This window comes from Hyperolius riggenbachi, chromosome 3, assembly GCF_040937935.1.
Source record: "Hyperolius riggenbachi isolate aHypRig1 chromosome 3, aHypRig1.pri, whole genome shotgun sequence".
Taxonomy (NCBI): domain Eukaryota; kingdom Metazoa; phylum Chordata; class Amphibia; order Anura; family Hyperoliidae; genus Hyperolius; species Hyperolius riggenbachi.
The window spans coordinates 212,746,770-212,768,910 of NC_090648.1; the positions used below are offsets into that span (position 1 = coordinate 212,746,770).

A 22,141-nucleotide genomic window follows, 5' to 3' on the forward strand; every position below is an offset into this window, starting at 1 on the left:
ATCTAAAGTGTGAAAAAAAAAACAGTTTAACTCACCTGTGGCTTCTTGCAGCCCCCTGGAGTCATCCTGTGCTTGCATTGTCCTTCTGAGTCCCTCCGGCCAGCAGCAATGACCCCCGCAAGCTAGTCACTGCGCTCTCAATGCTGGGAGCATTCTGCCCATGCGCAATATGCAAAAATTGCTACTGCACATGCGCAAGGTGCTCCTGGCAGAGGAAGCGCGATCAGGTTACTTCTAGGCATGTCTAACTTGCTAGCTGTTAAATCAATAAAACATTTTACTCCCTGTTCTGTCATCAGAGTCTGAGTACCATGGATGTCTTCTCTACTCCCCCATCCACCTGCAAATCACCAGGACAGATACTGATACTCCTGCAGCATCAGTCATTGGCCAGTCGTATAAAAGTGATGGTACAGAAGGCAGAAAACTTGAGCAAACTCACCCGGATTCCTGGCACACCAGGTAAGAGACCATCTCATAAAGTCGTTTCCTAGGAGATTATTTTTCATCTTCTGATTAAAATAATTTTTCATCATTCTGCTATTGAGAGTACCAAGCAAAGTAGGTGAAAGAGTGGTGTCAAAATTATTCAGAGTATTTTTTTGCTTGCTGGTGGCTTAAAAGGCATTTTATTGATACGGTGCGAATATATCACCTAGGAGAAAACTTAGGGGAAAAAGTGAATTAAATTCGGGTCGCAATGTGTGAGCAATGCACGTGTGGGTTTTCCTCTAGGTTATTCAATCTTCTCTTGCAACTTCGAAACACACTTGTAGACTGCTGTGTATTCTGAAAAGTGCTGAGTAATGTTTTGACACTATAGAAATGAATAAACTATAGAAATAAATAAATGCCGTATTTTTTGGCATAAAAGATGAATTGGGGGGAAAAATTCAGTGCGTCTTATATGCCAAAGATCTGACCAGGTGTTCGAACGCCAACCCCCTCCCCTCCAAGCTCTTACCCACGTAATGATGCACGCGTCTCCTCCGCCTATCTCCACTGCTGTATACAGCCCATTCTGCCACTGTATACACTCATTCTGCGTGGCCTACAACCTTCTTGTTTTACTGGTGCCCTCTACCTGCACACGGCACTAGAGGAGGCCAGTGAACCCAGAAGTATGGAGGCCACAAAGGACGAGTGTATACAGTGGTGGAATCGACTGTATACACAGCAGGGGAGACAGACGGAGGACTCTGAGCATGTCAGTGTATCTGGGAGTGCAGTCAGTGTATCTGGTAGAGCAGTCAATGTAGCTGGGAGTGCAGTCAGTGTAGCTGAGCTGGGAGTGCAGTCAGTGTAGCTGAGCTGGGAGTGCAATCAGTGTAGCTGAGCTGGGAGTGCAGTCAGTGTAGCTGAGCTGGGAGTGCAATCAGTGTAGCTGAGCTGGGAGTGCAATCAGTGTAGCTGAGCTGGGAGTGCAATCAGTGTAGCTGAGCTGGGAGTGCAGTCAGTGTAGCTGAGCTGGGAGTGCAGTCAGTGTAGCTGAGCTGGGAGTGCAATCAGTGTAGCTGAGCTGGGAGTGCAATCAGTGTAGCTGAGCTGGGAGTGCAGTCAGTGTAGCTGAGCTGGGAGTGCAGTCAGTGCAGCTGAGCTGGCAGTGCAGTCAGTGCAGCTGAGCTGGGAGTGCAGTCAGTGCAGCTGAGCTGGGAGTGCAGTCAGTGCAGCTGAGCTGGGAGTGCAGTCAGTGCAGCTGAGCTGGGAGTGCAGCTGAGCTGGGAGTGCAGTCAGTGAAACTGAGCTGGGAGTGCAGTCAGTGTAGCTGGGAGTGCAGTCAGTGTAGCTGGGAGTGCAGTCAGTGTAGCTGGGAGTGCAGTCAGTGCACCTGAGCTGGGAGTGCAGTCAGTGCAACTGAGCTGGGAGTGCAGTCAGCGCAACTGAGCTGGGAGTGTGCAGTCAGCGCAGCTGAGCTGGGAGTGTGCAGTCAGCGCGGCTGAGCTGGGAGTGTGCAGTCAGCGTGGCTGAGCTGGGAGTGTGCAGTCAGCGTGGCTGAGCTGGGAGTGTGCAGTCAGCGTGGCTGAGCTGGAGTTGTGCAGTCAGCGTGGCTGAGCTGGGAGTGTGCAGTCAGCGTGACTGAGCTGGGAGTGTGCAGTCAGCGTGGCTGAGCTGGGAGTGTGCAGTCAGCGTGGCGGAGCTGGGAGTGTGCAGTCAGCGTGGCGGAGCTGGGAGTGTGCAGTCAGCGTGGCGGAGCTGGGAGTGTGCAGTCAGCGTGGCTGAGCTGGGAGTGTGCAGTCAGCGTGGCGGAGCTGGGAGTGTGCAGTCAGCGTGGCGGAGCTGGGAGTGTGCAGTCAGCGTGGCGGAGCTGGGAGTGTGCAGTCAGCGTGGCGGAGCTGGGAGTGTGCAGTCAGCGTGGCGGAGCTGGGAGTGTGCAGTCAGCGTGGCGGAGCTGGGAGTGTGCAGTCAGCGTGGCGGAGCTGGGAGTGTGCAGTCAGCGTGGCGGAGCTGGGAGTGTGCAGTCAGCGTGGCGGAGCTGGGAGTGTGCAGTCAGCGTGGCGGAGCTGGGAGTGTGCAGTCAGCGTGGCGGAGCTGGGAGTGTGCAGTCAGCGTGGCGGAGCTGGGAGTGTGCAGTCAGCGTGGCTGAGCTGGGAGTGTGCAGTCAGCGTGGCTGAGCTGGGAGTGTGCAGTCAGCGTGGCTAACTGGGAGTGTGCAGTCAGCGTGGCTGAGCTGGGAGTGTGCAGTCAGCGTGGCTGAGCTGGGAGTGTGCAGTCAGCGTGGCTGAGCTGGGAGTGTGCAGTCAGCGTGGCTGAGCTGGGAGTGTGCAGTCAGCGTGGCTGAGCTGGGAGTGTGCAGTCAGCGTGGCTGAGCTTGGGAGTGTGCAGTCAGCGTGGCTGAGCTTGGGAGTGTGCAGTCAGCGTGGCTGAGCTTGGGAGTGTGCAGTCAGCGTGGCGGAGCTGGGAGTGTGCAGTCAGCGTGGTTGAGCTGGGAGTGTGCAGTCAGCGTGGCTGAGCTGGGAGTGTGCATTCAGCATGGCGGAGCTGGGAGTGTGCAGTCAGCGTGGCGGAGCTGGGAGTGTGCAGTCAGCGTGGCGGAGCTGGGAGTGTGCAGTCAGCGTGGCGGAGCTGGGAGTGTGCAGTCAGCGTGGCGGAGCTGGGAGTGTGCAGTCAGCGTGGCGGAGCTGGGAGTGTGCAGTCAGCGTGGCGGAGCTGGGAGTGTGCAGTCAGCGTGGCTGAGCTGGGAGTGGGCAGTCAGCGTGGCTGAGCTGGGAGTGGGCAGTCAGCGTAGCTGAGCTGGGAGTGGGCAGTCAGCGTAGCTGAGCTGGGAGTGGGCAGCCAGCGTAGCTGAGCTGGGAGTGGGCAGTCAGCGTAGCTGAGCTGGGAGTGGGCAGTCAGCGTAGCTGAGCTGGGAGTGGGCAGTCAGCGTTGCTGAGCTGGGAGTGGGCAGTCAGCGTAGCTGAGCTGGGAGTGGGCAGCCAGCGTAGCTGAGCTGGGAGTGGGCAGTCAGCGTGGCTGAGCTGGGAGTGTGCAGTCAACGTGGCTGAGCTGGGAGTGGGCAGTCAGCGTGGCTGAGCTGGGAGTGTGCAGTCAGCGTGGCTGAGCTGGGAGTGGGCAGTCAGCGTAGCTGAGCTGGGAGTGGGCAGTCAGCGTAGCTGAGCTGGGAGTGTGCAGTCAGCGTGGCTGAGCTGGGAGTGGGCAGTCAGCGTAGCTGAGCTGGGAGTGGGCAGTCAGCGTAGCTGAGCTGGGAGTGGGCAGTCAGCGTAGCTGAGCTGGGAGTGGGCAGTCAGCGTTGCTGAGCTGGGAGTGGGCAGTCAGCGTAGCTGAGCTGGGAGTGGGCAGCCAGCGTAGCTGAGCTGGGAGTGTGCAGTCAGCGTGGCTGAGCTGGGAGTGTGCAGTCAGCGTGGCTGAGCTGGGAGTGGGCAGTCAGCGTGGCTGAGCTGGGAGTGGGCAGTCAGCGTGGCTGAGCTGGGAGTGGGCAGTCAGCGTAGCTGAGCTGGGAGTGTGCAGTCAGCGTGGCTGAGCTGGGAGTGTGCAGTCAGCGTGGCTGAGCTGGGAGTGGGCAGTCAGCGTAGCTGAGCTGGGAGTGTGCAGTCAGCGTGGCTGAGCTGGGAGTGGGCAGTCAGCGTAGCTGAGCTGGGAGTGGGCAGTCAGCGTGGCTGAGCTGGGAGTGTGCAGTCAGCGTGGCTGAGCTGGGAGTGTGCAGTCAGCGTGGCTGAGCTGGGAGTGGGCAGTCAGCGTAGCTGAGCTGGGAGTGTGCAGTCAGCGTGGCTGAGCTGGGAGTGGGCAGTCAGCGTAGCTGAGCTGGGAGTGGGCAGTCAGCGTAGCTGAGCTGGGAGTGGGCAGTCAGCGTAGCTGAGCTGGGAGTGGGCAGTCAGCGTGGCTGAGCTGGGAGTGTGCAGTCAGCGTGGCTGAGCTGGGAGTGGGCAGTCAGCGTGGCTGAGCTGGGAGTGGGCAGTCAGCGTAGCTGAGCTGGGAGTGTGCAGTCAGCGTGGCTGAGCTGGGAGTGTGCAGTCAGCGTGGCTGAGCTGGGAGTGGGCAGTCAGCGTAGCTGAGCTGGGAGTGGGCAGTCAGCGTAGCTGAGCTGGGAGTGTGCAGTCAGCGTGGCTGAGCTGGGAGTGTGCAGTCAGCGTGGCTGAGCTGGGAGTGTGCAGTCAGCGTGGCTGAGCTGGGAGTGGGCAGTCAGCGTAGCTGAGCTGGGAGTGTGCAGTCAGCGTGGCTGAGCTGGGAGTGGGCAGTCAGCGTAGCTGAGCTGGGAGTGGGCAGTCAGCGTAGCTGAGCTGGGAGTGGGCAGTCAGCGTAGCTGAGCTGGGAGTGGGCAGTCAGCGTTGCTGAGCTGGGAGTGGGCAGTCAGCGTAGCTGAGCTGGGAGTGGGCAGTCAGCGTAGCTGAGCTGGGAGTGGGCAGTCAGCGTTGCTGAGCTGGGAGTGGGCAGTCAGCGTAGCTGAGCTGGGAGTGGGCAGTCAGCGTAGCTGAGCTGGGAGTGTGCAGTCAGCGTGGCTGAGCTGGGAGTGTGCAGTCAGCGTGGCTGAGCTGGGAGTGGGCAGTCAGCGTTGCTGAGCTGGGAGTGCAGTCAGTGTAGCTGGCAGTGTAGCTTGGATAAAGACAGTTTTTTTGGGGAAAAGGTCCATAAGATGCCCTGGCACAATAGATGCATCAGGTTTAGTATTTTTCTTTTTTTGCATCTGTAATTGTATTACTTTCTAGAGTAAGCATGTATTATTTTGCCAAGATAGTTTGCATGCATGCCAAGACATGCCATGGGTGTGCAAAAAGTATGGCTTGACGGAATACTTTCTGGAAATGAATTTACAAGACTAGAGCAGTCATGGGGTTACACATTAATTGTTGACATTCACATTCTAAAATTACAACTGGATGGGCTAATTATACGTCTCTCTGATTATGTGATCCATGCACTGTATGGTATGTGTGCTTAGCTACCCATATCCGTGGAGGATGTCATTGCACAGTGTGTGTAGGGCTGGGTGCACTGTCAACATTTTCATACAAAGTCCCATGATTTGTATTTGTACCATTGAACCTGCTTTAACCTGCCTGGCGTTCTATTAAGATCGCCAGGCAGGCTGCGGGAGGGTTTTTTTTTAATAAAAAAAAAACTATTTCATGCAGCCAACTGAAAGTTGGCTGCATGAAAGCCCACTAGAGGGCGCTCCGGAGGCGATCTTCCGATCGCCTCCGGCGCCCAGAATAAACAAGGAAGGCCGCAATGAGCGGCCTTCCTTGTTTTGCTTACATCGTCGCCATAGCGACGAGCGGAGTGACGTCATCGACGTCAGCCGACGTCCTGACGTCAGCCGCCTCCGATCCAGCCCTTAGCGCTGGCCGGAACTTTTTGTTCCGGCTACGCTGGGCTCAGGCGGCTAGGGGGGCCCTCTTTCGCCGCTGCTCGCGGCGGATCGCCGCAGAGCGGCGGCGATCAGGCAGCACACGCGGCTGGCAAAGTGCCGGCTGCGTGTGCTGCTTTTTATTTGAGCCAAATCGGCCCAGCAGGGCCTGAGCGGCAGGCTCCGGCGGTACTGGACGAGCTGAGCTCGTCCAGACCGCCCAGCAGGTTAAGGTGCCCATTAACAGTACATTTTTCTCACCAAATGCAATCTTTTGATGCAATTTTAATGATCGAATTGTATAGAAAATTTGCCATTTATGAAGGCAATCGATAAGGAACGATTCTTTGGTTGATTGCTAAATAGGATAAAATCGATCTGAAAGTTGGAATTTATGATCGAATTTGATTAGTTACGATTCTTCAAAACGCATTTGGTGAAAAATGTTACCGTTAATGATCACCTTTATGGTGGCCACTAATGATCCAATCTTTTTCATCTAATTGTCAGGCTTGTCTGGTCAATAACCACAGTTCAGACTGTATGCCCATGTGACTGACCCAGAGCCCAGCCCTTAACACCTGGGCAAGCTCCTGCCTAACACAATACTACAATATAGGCTTGCTCATCACGGATCAATCACGAGTAACCACGGTGGTTACTCGTGATTCAAATTAGCTCTAATTGCTGCAGCTGAGCGGGTAGATGCGGCAGGGTTAATTACCCAGAACGCCGCTCTCTGCCCAGCGTTTCAACAAGCTCACAAGCGTCTATTGGACGCGTTGCAAGCCTCGCTATGGGGGAGGAAGTGCTCCATAGCGAGGCTTGCAATGTGTCTAATAGATGCTTGTGAGCTTGTTGAGACGCTGGGCGGAGAGCGGCGTTCTGGGAAATTAACCCTGCCGCATCTACCCGCTCAGCTGCAGCAATTAGAGCTAATTTGAATCACGAGTAACCACCGTGGTTACTCGTGATTATTCCCTGATGAGCAAGCCTACTACAATACACCCTGCAGGTAGATGTAGCATACAGTCTGACAGGTAGTTAATCCACAAGGCAGGACCTGATAACTCTTGACAATGCAATATGGGCACAGTGGATATATATATATATATATATATATGTATATATATATATATATATATATACATATATATATATATATATATATATATATATACATATACATATATATATACATATACATATATATACATATATATACATATACATACATATACATATATATACATATATATACATATACATATATATACATATACATATATATACATATACATATATATACATATATATACATATACATATACATATATATACATATACATATACATATATATACATATATATATATATATATATATATATATATATATATATATATATATATATATATATATATATATATATATATATATATATATAATAGTCACCTGAGGCCTAGTGGATGAGGCTATCCAGACGAGTAAATCGAGTGGCAGAGGTGCCAGGAGTTCCTGATGGCAGAGAGGTACTCCAGATAGGAACTTTTCAGAGATAGCGTAGTCAAGGCAAGCCGAAGTCAGTCCAGGTAGAGTTCATGCAAATCCGTGTCCAAGCAAAGGTGAATCCAAGCAGCAAAGCAAAGCGTAGTCCAGGTACAAAGCAAGGTTAGCAACAGGAATCAAACAGAGGTTAAGCGTGGTTAAGATACAAGGCAATAGTCGGCAACAGGAATCCAATGAGACAGTGAGCGCTACCCAGCAGCAAGCCAAAGCTAATACTATCACGGGCGATGAAGGGCGCTCACCAGGTTTAAATACTAGAGCTAACTAATCAACAAAGGCAGAATTGAAAACAAACCAATAGCAATACAGACTGTCAGCTGGATCAGCTGGCACGCAATCATGAACGCCAGAGTTACTGCTTACATCTGCGGAGCGCGTACTGAGATGCGTCCTCTGCCTATCCAATGAGAAGTGAGAATCCTCCTGCGTTCCACTGACGTCAGCGGATTGCCGAACCCCGGAAGTCGGAGCTGCAGCCCGAGTCTCAGCATTCCGACGATGACGAGACCCAGTGGACCTTACACCAATCTTACCAAATGTATGTAGTAGAAGAGTAAACTGAGTGAATATATTGAATGGAAGCTTTAGGCAGTCCCTTATATTAAATAGAAATGGTAAGATTGGATGATAAAGATTGGTTCATTAGTGGCGACCAATAAAAGGATTATAATGATCTGCTATATAAACAGTGATTTCTGTATATTAAGGTTGTATTCAGATAGTCGGAGCCTAAGCATGATTAGATTTTAGCTAGTAAAAGCGTTCTGGGGTAGTGAGCCGCTAGAGGTGCGATCTGGCCACCCAACAGTCACTCGGCTGCTCCCATTAAGATCCACTGGATAAATATACAAAAAAAGAGAAAAGGGAGCGCTCTGAGATTTTCAGTAACAAGAAAGAAAGTTGCAATAGGACAGGTCTCACCTAGTAATTGTATGGCTGGCACAGCGTACTCAGCCACGGTGAGCTTGTGTCCCACTCTTGCCAAGCAGGGGACCGGGCTTTCCGTATCGGCGGGGCGGATGTGACGTCACTTGTCCCAGGGCTCCTTGCGGCTGTTTCTATGGAGATCTGGACGCTAGCTCTAACACACGCTAGAAGGCGTGGTGACTTGAAAAAGCGGAGGGTGTCCTTCCGCGAAACGTGTTGTCTTTTTATGCCCTTTTATTAAAAATTTATTAATTTCTTAAAGTCCTCTATGTTTCTGTGCTATTGCACTATCTTAACCTACAGTTCCGCATATTGTCTGCCTCCGTGCGGAGAATCAGACGCCGCTCACCACGCCTTCTAGCGTGTGTTAGAGCTAGCGTCCTGATCTACGCTGTACGCTGTGCCAGCCATACAAATACTATGTGAGACCTGTTCTATTGCAACTTTCTTTCTTGTTACTGAAAATCTCAGAGCGGTCCATTTTCTCTTTTTTAGATTTTAGCTAATCATAGTGGCACTATGTTAGTATCTCGGTTTTCATTTTGACTGGCTGCCAGTTTTTGTGCTCACCCTTAGAATCTTCCTCCCATTCTAGACCACTTTGTCAGCATACGCCTGATTCAGGATAGCCAGGTGATTGACGTGAAAGAGACCAGGATGGTTTCCGGTTCCAACCCTGTGTGGAATGCTCCATTTCTGTTTGACGCACCCCTAGAATCTGTGCAGAGTCCAAGCCTGTGCCTGGAGTTTCTAGTTATGCAGGTGAGCGGTGAGCAGGAGACTCTCTCCATGTATGGCATTCATTCTCTTCTCATGTACACCTCATTTCATTGATTTATGCATGCATCTAAGGAAAACAAGAGCATTTGGGGGAATAGGAAAGTGGGAAACGATTAAATTACCACAAAAGTTTTTGCTGAAATTAGGATTTAAAAGCCATCATTGTAATTCTCAATAAAATGCTCTAGAGTTCTAGTATCCAGATTCTGCAAACTGAGGCCAGCAAAGACCGTGTCAGCCTTAGTTTTACAATCATGCTCAAGGTCACCATACACTGGCAGATGGCCACCTGATCTGACCAAGACAGATCCCTTTTGTAGAATGATCAGAGAGGGATCTATTACTGCCACACACTGATCATCAAAAATAGAATTTGTTTTTATTGATTTCACCTTGAAAGCTATAAAAAATATATGGATCTGCTGCAGTGCAGTTCAGACCAGCAGGTCCCCAGGTCTCTCCACCCCCCCCCCCCCAATCTACTGGCCCTGTCTGGGCCCCTGCAGAGTGTTGGTAGCAAAGCTCATACTCACCTGTCCACCAGCATGCCCCTCCTGTGTCCTGTCTCCATTCCTACTGGCCTCTTGTTACCCTGAGACCCCGCAGCATGTAGCCATGTAATGCCATCGGGTCACAGGTAACAGTCACACTGGTGGGGATAGAGACACAGGACACAGGAGGAGTGCGCTGGTGGACAGATGAGTGTGTTCTTCAAAGCCAATACTATGCAGGTTCCCCGGGGAGTACTGTTATAGATGGGTGTGGTCCAACGATCTGCCCTGAAGCTACCGCTGTGCACTGACCTGCCTCCTTTTGAGCACGATCTTTCTGTCCAGAACAATTGATAGTTTACATCAATTTCATGCCCCTGCACACTCCAAATCCGATTTGCGATTCTGATTTTCCCTGGATGATATCAAAAGAAAAACGTAGAGAAAAAACGTAGCATGCAGTACCGATTGAAAATCATAAATTGGAATCACATGTGAAAATCGATTAAAAATCGGAATTGCATTTAGTGTGGAAGAGGCCTCAGACAGAAATTTCTCAAAATTATAATCAGCGCCCATGATGGATCATTTATTCTTGTATCAATCTGCCGGGAAAAGTTGTCTAATATATGCTCCTCACAGCTGACAGAAAAGGTAACATACAGAAATATTCACTGCAATTAATGTATCAAGTCCATGTTTTTTTTTTTTTATCATTCCATATAATTTAGTCATATTTTTGTAATTGTCAAATATTTGTAAATTGATCCTATATCAGGCTGCACAGCAGACTTAGTTGATAATCGGATGAATAATATTCCTATTCCTTAATAAATCCCTTTGTAATTGTTTGTGTTTTCCTCCTAGGGTCGGATATATAACCGTGGCCGTGTTCTTGGACGTGTGCTAATTGGTGCTGGATCATCTGTCGCTGGCATGGCTCACTGGCAGGAAATGTGTAGCAAGTCACCAGTGGAGTGTTCCCGCTGGCACACGTTAGACTTAGATGTCCTGTAAACGGTTTTCTACACACATAGGATGTATAGCATCTCTTCCATTTGATTGTAAAAAGCAAAGCAGTTAAGGCTAGTTTCACAGTGGTGCGTTGGATAACGCACACGTTATAATGTGTGTGAACTGCACTGGAGACTGGACATAGACTTTTATATAAAGCCTGCATGCAGCGAGTTAGAATAACGCAATCAGTTACAACGAAGCGCAGTGAACAGGGCCATAGAATTGTATGGGCAGGGAGTTGACATGCAGAATTATTCTGCAATGCAACTAAGCACTGTGAACGGGGCCTATTAGTACTGCTATGACTACTTAAGTATACCTACATTACCATTTCACAAAGAAAAATGAATGTTCATTTAGGTTATTAAATATTCTTCCTCATCAAAGATAGATATAAACAAGGTAAGGCCGGGCTTAAATGATGCAATGCAAGCTTACAATGCTTCACTGTAAGAAGTGGATATAAGTTTGGGCAATAGGACATGGCATTCAAAAAATAAATAAATCATGGGAGGGGTCTCTTGTTTGGATGCACATGTGCTGCCCTCCCACTGTAAGAAACATTTTTTTTTGATCCCTCATTTTTATAACGAAATCCTATTTTTCAACTAACCTGGCATTGTCCCTATGTTTTATATTTTATCAATCTGTTACTTTGTGACCAGTGGACTATGTCTGGAGATGTGGGCAGTTCTACTCACTATTTGCTTCCCTACCCAGACTTTAGTGGATTTCACATAGACATAATGGGCCTCAAACCATAGCCTCTCTCTCACTAATCATATAAAATGGGAATACAATGGTAATAATTATCCTAAATACCTTAAAGAGAATCTGTATTGTTAAAATCGCTCAAATGTAAACATACCAGTGCGTTAGGGGACATCTCCTATTACCCTCTGTCACAATTTCGCCGCGCCTCGCCGCATTAAAAGTGGTTAAAAACAGTTTTAAAAAGTTTGTTTGTAAACAAACAAAATGGCCACCAAAACAGGAAGTAGGTTGATGTACAGTATGTCCACACATAGAAAATACATCCATACACAAGCAGGCTGTATACAGCATTCCTTTTGAATCTCAAGAGATCATTTGTGTGTTTCTTTCCCCCATGCACTGAAGTTTCAGGCTGCTCTTTTTTTCCTGCAAACAGCTTTGCCCTTGTTTGTAATTCCTCAATATGTGAAAGCCCAGGGAGCTCAGAGGACAATTTATCCAGCTTGTAAAAGATAAGAGAGAAGCTGCTCTAATCCTAAATAATACACAGGCAGTGTGCAGAGAGGGGCCAGAAGGGGGAGTTCATAGCAGAACCACAACACTGAAGAACTTGGCAGCCTTCCAGATACAGGCCGACAAGTCTGACAGGGGAAAGATACATTGATTTATTACAGAGATAGTGATAGCAGTAGGCCACAACACATTAGAATAGCTTTTGGAACTTGTAGGATGATAAAAAACAGGATGCAATTTTTGTTACGGAGTCTCTTTAATGTCCTTGTCATCAGTCCATGTCTGTCTCCCTGTGATCCATGGAGGAGCATGGCCTTCTAGGTGAGAGAGGTGTGGCCAAATTGCCACTCACCACATTTCCCAATCAGGACACAGGAAGGTGAGTGTCCAAGAATGACACTCAAAGTTGCTCTGATTTAGTCCATTGAGAACACTGCAAATTAAACTAAAACTAAGGTATTTAGGATTGTTTTAAACATTTTCACCTGTTTTTATAACTAGTGGGGGATGGCAGGAGGCTAAAATCTGAGAACGATTTGCCTAAAAAGGGGCTTTAATACTTTGTAATCAAACCGTGACATTTAGATAAACTTTGCACATGACCAATTACACTTATATTCAAAACCTACATTTATCTGTACATATTGTATCACTTGTATATATTGATAAAGAAATATCTAAAGCAGAAAATGTGTAATGAACTATACAGAAAAAAATAATATGCCATTTTGAGTTATGAATATCTTGATATGAATACAATGGTATTAAAAATGTATTTGAAACTGAAAGTTCTTACATAAGAATGCTTCCCATATAGATTGTAATCCTACTTCTACAGTGGAGGGTGCTTACCAGAAACCCTAAACTAGAGCTACAAAATATATGGTTCCTGCTTACAAACTCAGATGTGGCCTCAGAATCCAATTTGATAAAGTATTACTGGGCAGCCCAGACAGTACAACTGACACAGATGAACACTGTCAATGAAACAACCAAATGGGTAATGTTGAAAATAGCCAGACTGCACCTGTGCCATCATCAGCCCTCTTTAAAGTCTTCCTGAAAATGCTGCTCTAACCTACCCTGACCCCTGTGAAGGTATTCAGTCTAATGATCTGAGATTTGATAAAATGTAGCAAAATCACGGTCAATTTTCTTGTGGGTAACCCTCCCCTCCTCCTTCCCCCTCCCACCCCTCTTTCCTTCCCAACCCCCTCCTCCTTCCACCATTCTCCTACCTCCACCCCCTCCTTCCTTCCCTTCCTCTCATACTCCCCTCCTCCTCTTGGAAAGATTGTGAAAAAAATGTACCTACAAAATCTATTGAGAAGCAATATATACGTAGGTGAAACTGCTGATAAAGAAGTAGATAGAGGGAGTCTGTGTTGTTCAATTTAAATGCGTGTTTGGTTTATGGGAGGTGATGAGTGAGGTGACACACAAGTGTTTTGAAAATGGCAATTTGGTTGAAGGTTGTCCCGTATCTCATGGGGGTCTGTTCTCTTTACTCTAAAATATCCAGGAGCGTAAAAGGGTGGTACTGTATTTCTACGGTGTGAATAGCACCCCTGTCAGCAGTATTTTATGTGCGTTATGTGAAATTTCTCATAAAAATATGGTTGTTTGATATCCTCCTCTTATTGTTTTAATGATCACTGGAACTGCCTATGTCCATTTTAATTTATAAATAATAAAACTGACAGGTTTTTTTTAGAGTGCTTTCTTCTCGCCAGTTGAAGCACTATTTGATCCCTAATTTAAAGGAATACTATTGATGTATGCATTTATTTTTAAATGCTGTATGTTGTAGCACACATTAGGACAAGTACTAGGAGCAACTTGATTCCTCACACAGCTGTTCCTCTCAGCTGTAAAATCCTCTGTCAGTTTTGGCATCAGTTTTGGATACAAAATGTATCTAAATACTGACGGCTCCCAGAGGGCTAGACCATGTCTCTGCACAGGGGAGTTGCTATAAACTCCTCAGTTTATAGTTTAATTATCACCTTGCTGAAAGAATCTTATTGATATGGTGGTAAGGGGTTAAAGATTCTAGCAATGTGTGTTTATTATCTTTGCTTCTCTTCACTGATAAAGATACTAATAATGCTAATTGTAAACAGTGGTCTGCCCCTCTCAGCAGCTTGTAAAGTGGATGTAGCCTGGAGTGAATCACCACAAGCAGGCAGCCAGGCAAGCAGTCTGAGTGTAAACACAGACTAGTGTTATAGCTAGTTATATTCCAGCAATATTACAGCTCATTTAGTTACCTGTTACCACCTCAGATCAGCCTATTTCTCCTCATGTCTCCTGCATGCTGTGAGTGACACAGTGAAATATATTTGTGAGCTGTGTGAGAAATGAATTTTTAAGCAGAAATAGAGGGAGAGAGACCTGGGTGAATAAATAAAGTGCCCCTAGCACTAGTGGTAATGTGTACACTAATAAAGAGTATTAAAAAAAAAGTCGTTTCAATCGATAGTATTCCTTTAGAGGCAGCTGGTTGGATAGAGAGAGTGTAATGTGGATGAATAAAAAGGACGGTAGAATAGTAAAACCCATTACAAAATAATTTACTGAGGTAAATAGAAAGCAACACATAAACTTGGCAAATGTGTACATTTATTTAGCACTTAGGTCAACTCATCCTTCTGGTACATCATTTTCAGATGAATACGCTGAATATAAATATGTATTTTTTTAGATTAATAAACAGAATATAAATATGTAAATGCTATTATAATACATGCTATATTTTTCAATCAATATTATTTCTTTAAAATTGCATTTTGGAAAAACATTGCTTATATGCTTATACATAGTCTTCTGCAAAGTTCATAGATGCACTGCTTTCTCTTCCCAAACTGCTTATATACGGTAATCTGTTTAGTATTTTTGTTTTTGTTTTGTTTTTAAAGTCCTTATTTATGAATGCCCAGCAGTCATTTAATGTTGAAGAAAGGAGTTTAATAAATGGAATGAAGTAGGGGACTTTTCCACACACAGTAATAAGAGCATGGCTAGTATCTTAGCTTGCAGGAGGCTGCAGTAACTTGCTAGTGCTGATCTCTTCAAGCTTATATCAGGCTCGCTCCTTTTTTGTGTCTTAATAGTTGCTATACATTTTGTTAATAATTAAGGCTACATTTGTCACTGTAATCACCATGATGTCTAACAATAAGTGGCGTAGCATAAGGGGTTGCAGAGGTTGCGACCGCATGGAGGCCCATGGGGCCCTCCTTCAACCGCAGTATTATCTCTCTATTGGTCCTGTTCTGGTAATAATTACTACTATAGATGCTTTAAATAGTAGTAATCATTAACAAGCTGTTCCCAATCGCCTTCTTACACATCTAACACTGTGGTTGTCCTTGGCAGATTTTGGTGCGCCGTATTAATTGTTATGTATAGAATGCTTGGGGGGGCCCCAGGTAAAACTTGCACCAGGGCCTACAGCTCCTTAGCTATGCCACTGCTATCAATTTTATATTATGTACCAACATATACTATATCAATGTATGAGCACCTTAAAGAGAACCTGAAGTGGGTTTTAAGAATGCCATCAGGACACAGAGGCTGGTTCTGCATACAATGACCAGCCTCTGTTACTATACTGTGCTCCCTCCCAGGCCCCTGCTGCGCTTTGCTGTCGCCCATACATCAAACTGCCGTGCTAGTGACACGCAGCTTGTCGCTACCTGGCTGTTTACCTGAGTGTCTGTCACCGCCGCTCCCCGCCTGCGTCCCTTCCCTCCCTGCTGATTGGAGAGAAAGGACACAGGCGGGGAGCGGCACTATAGAGGAGGCGGGGGAGCGGCGGTGACAGACACTCAGGGGTAAACAGCCTTCATAGCACAGCAGTTTGATTTATGGGGGACAGCAGGGGGGAGGGGGTTGACTGGGGGGGGGGGGCACAGTATAGTAACAGAGGCTGGTCATTATATGCAGAATCAGCCTCTGTGTCCTAATGGCATTCTTAAAACCCACCTTGGGTTCTCTTTAAGACTTCTACATTTTAATAGTAATGCTTTAATTGCTATTTGTAGAAAAAGTCATTGAGTGTATCAGTATTAGTGCGAAAGAGTATTATGCTCAAGTACTGTTTGCTACTGTATCACCTCCCTCAGTCCAGCCTATTAAAAGTCCATTGGGGAATAAGCACCCTTTGATTTCTCTTCTATCTGCAGTATTTGAAGACATGCAGCCTGGCAAGCTACTATACTATGTTTTTTGTCCTGTTCCACTTTTATGCTGGGAATACACCATGAGATTTTTTGGCAGATAAATGGTTCGATAGATAATTTTTGACAGGTCCGATATAATTTTTCGTTTTTCTGATCGATTTCTCATAGAAGTGAATAAAAAACTATTGGCAAAAGGATCAAAAATCAACCGGACAGTAAATCTGCTGAAAAATCTGATTGTGTATTGCCAGCATTAGTCCCGTGTTCCCTACAGATTGCTTCAGATACATGATCTATGAGCTCAAAAAAAAAAAAGTTAAGTGCACTAATGCATGCTCCCAATGACCCATGAGGCAAAGGTGTCTCCTTGCAGTGCTAAGAGTATGCATGGTCCAGGTGTAGTGGAAGAATATTGAGAATTAAGGTGGCCACTAACGATCCAATTTCTAGCGAAAAATCGCTTGAGCGATCAGATAATTCTGATTGGAAGAAAAATCGTTCACTACACCAACAAAGAACAAATCTTTGCTACCTATCACAACCAACAAAAAAATTCAATTTTTAGTTTGACGAAAATCCAATCAAATGATTATTTTCTATAGTCGTTCGTAATTGATTGTGCCCATCAACAGACATTATTTACAACAAATCCGATCAGAATTTCTGATCGCTCTAACGATCTTTCGCTAGAAATTGAACCGTTAGTGGCCACCTTAAGGAACCATGAGGAGGGTGATCAGCCTATGCAACTTACCACAGTCTTCCATTTTAAACAAAACTAGGACTTTTATTGCTGTTTGTGGAAAAGTAATTGTGTTTGTAAGTTTAATTTGCACACAGGTTTAATATAAACAATTATACCAAAGAGACACTTTCACGGCTGCCATGTAGAACCATGAATGGAGACAAGCAGTTCAGAGACCACTACAATTGGACAAAATTCTGAGATGTCAATGGAGGCTGAATGCCTACGGTCATGTCACAAGCTGCTTATTAACCGTATGCATTCTGATCATTATATGTCACAGGAGGTAACTGACCACTCCCATGTCACAATATGATGATTGTGTCATTACCATGAGGGATCATTACTATATTATGAGGTGAGTGACCACTAGATGTCACCTGAGACTGAGTGTTTTATCCACGGGCTGTTGTCTAAAAGAGGCTGGGTGATCTTAGGAGTCTATGTAACTAGGAATTTTAAACATGTTGTATACAAAATGCATTCATGGAACAATACACTCACATTTGGAAGGTCAACAAGGTCTGTGGGCTCCCTTCCCTATATCACCTCAGTCCACAGTGTGGCCTAGCCATGCTCACTCCATACTGAGCACTAGCTGACATGGTAAAGTTGGTCTCCTTTAAAGGATATGGAGGCTGCCATACTTATTTGATTTTTAACAATTCAGATTGCCTGGCTATCCTGCTGATGTTCTGTCTCTAATAGTTTTAGCTATAGACCCTGAACAAGCATGCAGATGGTGGTCTGACTGAAGAGTGACTGGATTTGCTGCATGCATGTTGCAAGTGTGCGATTCAGATACTACTGCTGCCAAAGAGATCAGCAGGATTGCCAAGCAACTGGTATTGTTTAAACGTAAATAAATGACAGCCACCATATACCTCTCACTTCAGGTGCCCTTTAAAGAGCATTATTTTGAAATCACCTAGTCACCATCTGAAATTGGACTTTAACGTATTCTCCAGGCATCTCACACTATATCAAAACCATTTCAGCATTCTTATAACGTTTTAAGGATGGAAAATTAATTTGTACAATAATCACCTCTCCACAGCCCCAAACTGCCCATAAACAGCAGAGGAGAGTTGGATCTCCAGTCATGGTCTGACTGCCCTCAGATCTTTGCATCATTTGGAAGTTCTACAAGCAGGAGTATCCATCATTCCCTTCTGGTGGATGATGAGTTGCATGTGGACACTGTTAGCTTTAGCTCTCTTATTGTCCTTGTTGGATTTTTGGCGATTGAGTTTACCTCTGACTGCATTTGGCCAGCATTGTCTGCATGCCATATTAAGCAAACATCAGCACAGGGCTTTTTTTTCCACCATGAAACTCAGTCACAATCGCACTGCCATTATGTTTTTCTTTTTCCACTACCACAATTTTGCTGTGATTTATGCGAGATCCGACAGGTGTACGGCTTGACTGTGGTGCATTTCCGATTGTGAGTTGCGCCAAAAGGTAAAAAATGAGTGGAGAAAAATGTTTCAAATTGATGAATCACAACAAAAATAACCTAGGACCACGATTGCTATGCGATTTTCCTGCACTCATACTTTGCATAGTAGCTCAAGCACATAAAATGCAGGAGGACCAACGTTCGTGATCAGGAAAAATTGCATTGCAAACCTATCATACTGATAGAAACATTTCCACGCGGTTCCCATTCGTTTTAACAGCACCTAATGTTTTGCAATCCACAAGTGGTCGGAAATGGATTGCAGAATGCTGTTAGTGGGAAATAGCTCTTATTGTAGCAATAGGGAAGGATTACTGATTGCGCCATCTGGAACAGAGATGGTCAACAAGATATTAACAATTCTGGTTTGCATGCAAATGTAATGCTGTAAAGGCTGTTCGATTCATACTGGGAAAGGGAAGAACAACTGTATCAGGAAATATATGTTCTTTAGTAATTCTGTTGCCATCAACAAACATTTCTGAAAACAATAGTATAATGATGTTGTAACGGGCAGCAAAGCTCACATTCAAACATAAAAGTATATGGCATGACAGATGTGTGCATACAGGAACAATACTTGTATTTAGCTGGTTGTGTGATTATTGCCGTCTCCAAACCTATGCAGCTGTTTTGTATGCCAAGGCTGATAGGGCCGTGGGGAGAGTAATGCTGAGGCCCGGGGAGTAAGGGAACCATCACTTTCAGCATTACTTCTTGGACTGAGTGGAGATCCCTCCATGGAATTTCTCCAGCTCTTGCCCATTGCTCCAGGGATGTTGAGTCTCAGTGGTGAAGAGGTGAAAGTGTTTGTGTTGATGGGAGTTGGAGATCTGGAACTTTGGAGAGAACCAGCCCAGGATTCCTCTGGAGTTTGAGTATCTGTTATTGGTGTTGAAGATCTTTGGCTGCCCGATTCAAGCTCATTATCCCTCTGGGAGAATTTAGTGTGTCTAGATAAGCGGGGTACAGTGGGGTCGGTTGGTTCCTTCTCACGACCTGGCTGGGATACGCTTCTTATCTGCTGAACCTGCTGCTGGAAACGTAACTTAGCTGTATAAAGGAAAAAAAAAAACCTTGCATGAGACCATGCTGAAGTACAAAAATGCAGTGCAATATGAACACAAACAACACTTTCTGGCTTCCTAGGCCCAGCAATACCAATGGGTGTCCAAGTAAAAGAATGACCAGATCACACCAAAATCCATGTGATGCTAAATCATTGTTTTTTATCTTCTCAGAGAACAAGTAGTTGAGACATTTTATCATTATTGTCTCTTACCCAGCAATGTGTAAGATTAAATAGTAATTTAATCTTCTTTGCAAAAAATAAAATACCTACTATAAAAATATACCCCCAGAGTCCTACAGAGAAAATCTGCTCATAATATAATATTGTTTCATCACCCCTCCAGGTGCTCAGAGAAATGGTAAGGCACAAAGGGTGGGATAACGTTTTTCACCAGTGCTTGGGGAGTGAGTGTGTAAGTTGAAACTAGGGCTGCACGATTTTAGGTAAAAACTGAAATTGCGATTTTTATCTCAGTAATTGCGATTTCGATTTTTTTCACGATTTTTTTCGCTACACTGCATTACATTACATAAAACCCCCTCCCCCTCCCAGCTACAGTAACTAACCACTACAGTTATATTACATGATATCTCACCAGCCTGGGTGGCAGTAGCTGGGTGCTGTCTGGGGGTCCAGGCTGGTCCAAATGTTCCCAATGAGGTGCGCAGTGGGGCGGCAGCAGCAGCGTGAACCATGGTGGCTCCAAGCGGCAATAGCCGCGGTAATGATCCACAATGTGGCCCTTTGATCATACCCGGTTACCGGCATTAGCCCAGCAGCAGCGTGATCCCCAGCCGGTGGTTCCAAGTGGGATAGGAGTAGCCGCTGTAATTATCCTCCCCGCTGGCCCTTTCATCTCCTTCTTTGATCATGGGAGGCATCAGCACGATCCCGCCGGACACATGCATAAGATTGCTGCTGATTGGGCAGAGGCTGCGTACAGCTTCGCCTACCGCCTGTTAGCACATGCTGCGGGTCATGGGGTGACACAAGTGAACTAGGAAGTACGGAAGCCCCTGAGGACTCTGCCGCTATAGCGGCTATCTCAGCCGCTATAGCGGCAGAGTCCTCAGGGGCTTCCGTACTTCCTATAGCGGCAGAGTCCTCCCTCCGTACTTCCTAGTTCACTTGTGTCACCCCATGACCCGCAGCATGCGCTAACAGGCGGTAGGCGGAGCTGTACGCAGCTTCTGCCCAATCAGCAGCAATCTTATGCATGACAGCTGTGGATCCGCCCCCAGCCTCCCTCCGCATTCAGAATTTAATGCATTCAGGCGGGCAGAGCCGTACGGGCAGGCGAAACCGTGATTCACAAAAAACTGACGATCAGAAGATCGTCTTCTAATGAATCGTGGTTTCAATTTAAAACCGAAAAACCGTGCAGCCCTAGTTGAAACTATATTATGCTATGAGCAGATTTTTTTCAGTGAAGCCTGCCGGACCCGGAGACCAGCGCGGAGAAGAAGACAGCGGAGACCTGGGGAGTCGCGCCAGCGGAGCAGGTAATGTATTGCAGCTGTATTGCATCGGTGGTCGGGCACTCGAACGCCGCTAGCGACGCGCTCCCTACCCCCGGGCGATCGACAGTAATTTCCCGCACGGAGCGATCGGCGGGGCCGATCTATTTCGGGACGAAATAGATCGAAATTTAGCGTTAACATTAACGATTTGACAGCAGATTCGATCCCGAATCTGCTGTCAATCGGCGGGGAATCGGCCTAGTGTATGGCCAATTTACAATTGCAGCGAACCCACAGGAAGTGACTGTATCAAATGATAACATAGTGATTGAGTCTTGTGGTTTGGCTACTTTTCTTTAAACTCATGTTTGAACAGGGCAAATGCTGATCGCAATCAGACTGATAAATGACCTTAAGGCTAGTTTCACACCAGGACGTTGCGTTTTAGGGGATGTTATGGTCACATAACGTGCCCCTAACGCAACGCCTGGTGCTCTCTAAGGTGGACGTCAGAGTGAGCCGCGTTGTGCAGCTCACTCTGGCGTCCGTGATGCCGTGATGCGTACTCTCGTGCGCATGCGGCATCACGTGGTCCCGCCGGCCAATCGCTGCACAGAGCGGCCGCTCCAGGAAGTAAACACTGCACGTCACTGAGTGCAGTGAATATTAATTAGCCATGTGCCTGGCCGCTCTCCGCTCCTCCCCAACGTTACTGAGCATGTGCAAGCAGTCTAACGCGGCTCTGCCGCTTAGAAAGTACTGCATGCAGTACATTGTCTGGTGGCGCAGCGTTACTATGTAACGCAACGTGGGCACTGTGAACAGCCCATTGATTTTTCATTGCTGTGCGGTGGGGTGCGTTACAGGCTGCTCTAACGTGCGCCTGTAACATCCCACTGTGAAACCAGCCTAAATGCAGTCAATCCCAGCTGGACACCACTTATTTAATAGAAACCTATGGAGTTTCAATGTGCAGGGAGTGATGAATATTATGCAACCTTAAAGCTAAGTACACACTTGAAATAAAGGTCTTTGGAAAAGGCAAGATCACAGACCAATTTTACCCCCTTCCATGTAGTATGAGAGCAGTCTATGCTATTAAGCTGAACTTCCCATCAGATAAAAATCTTTGCAAGATGCTGTACACAAATATGCTGTACACATGCAAAATATCAGTATTTGCAAAAGATCAGTTCCTGCAAAATGCATTGTCTATGATATCTGCAGATCTCATACACACCTTGTTTAAAAGACCTTCATCTGCAGATCAGATCCACCAGGATGGATCTTCAGATGAATGTCTGATCTGCAGATGAATGTCTGTTAACCACTTAACAACGGCAAGAGCGATTTTCACCTTTCAGTGCTCATCCCTTTCATTTGCCAATAGCTTAATCACTACTAATCACAATGAAATGATCTATAT

The 22,141-nt window shown here is 46.3% G+C and overlaps 2 protein-coding genes across 4 annotated transcripts in view; one reads left to right on the top strand and one right to left on the bottom strand.

The window, feature by feature from the left end:
* The window catches only part of LOC137563334 (synaptotagmin-4-like), a 32,051-nt gene extending 17,569 nt beyond the window's left edge, over nucleotides 1–14,482 (top strand). Inside the window, exons 3-5 of the mRNA XM_068275670.1 lie at nucleotides 300–462; nucleotides 8,873–9,039; nucleotides 10,416–14,482. Coding sequence (XP_068131771.1) covers nucleotides 300–462; nucleotides 8,873–9,039; nucleotides 10,416–10,565 — 480 coding nt within the window. The 3' untranslated portion in view covers nucleotides 10,566–14,482. The remainder of the gene's footprint in view (nucleotides 1–299; nucleotides 463–8,872; nucleotides 9,040–10,415) is intronic.
* A 1,334-nt stretch (nucleotides 14,483–15,816) lies between these two features.
* Nucleotides 15,817–22,141, bottom strand: part of LOC137563335 (rootletin-like) — a 149,912-nt gene continuing 143,587 nt past the window's right edge. For 2 of the 3 annotated variants that reach the window (XM_068275673.1, XM_068275671.1), the window contains exon 30: nucleotides 15,817–19,236. In XM_068275673.1, the coding sequence (XP_068131774.1) occupies nucleotides 18,770–19,236 (467 nt within the window). In that variant the 3' untranslated portion in view covers nucleotides 15,817–18,769. The remainder of the gene's footprint in view (nucleotides 19,237–22,141) is intronic. The other variant, XM_068275674.1, reaches the window with a different exon arrangement.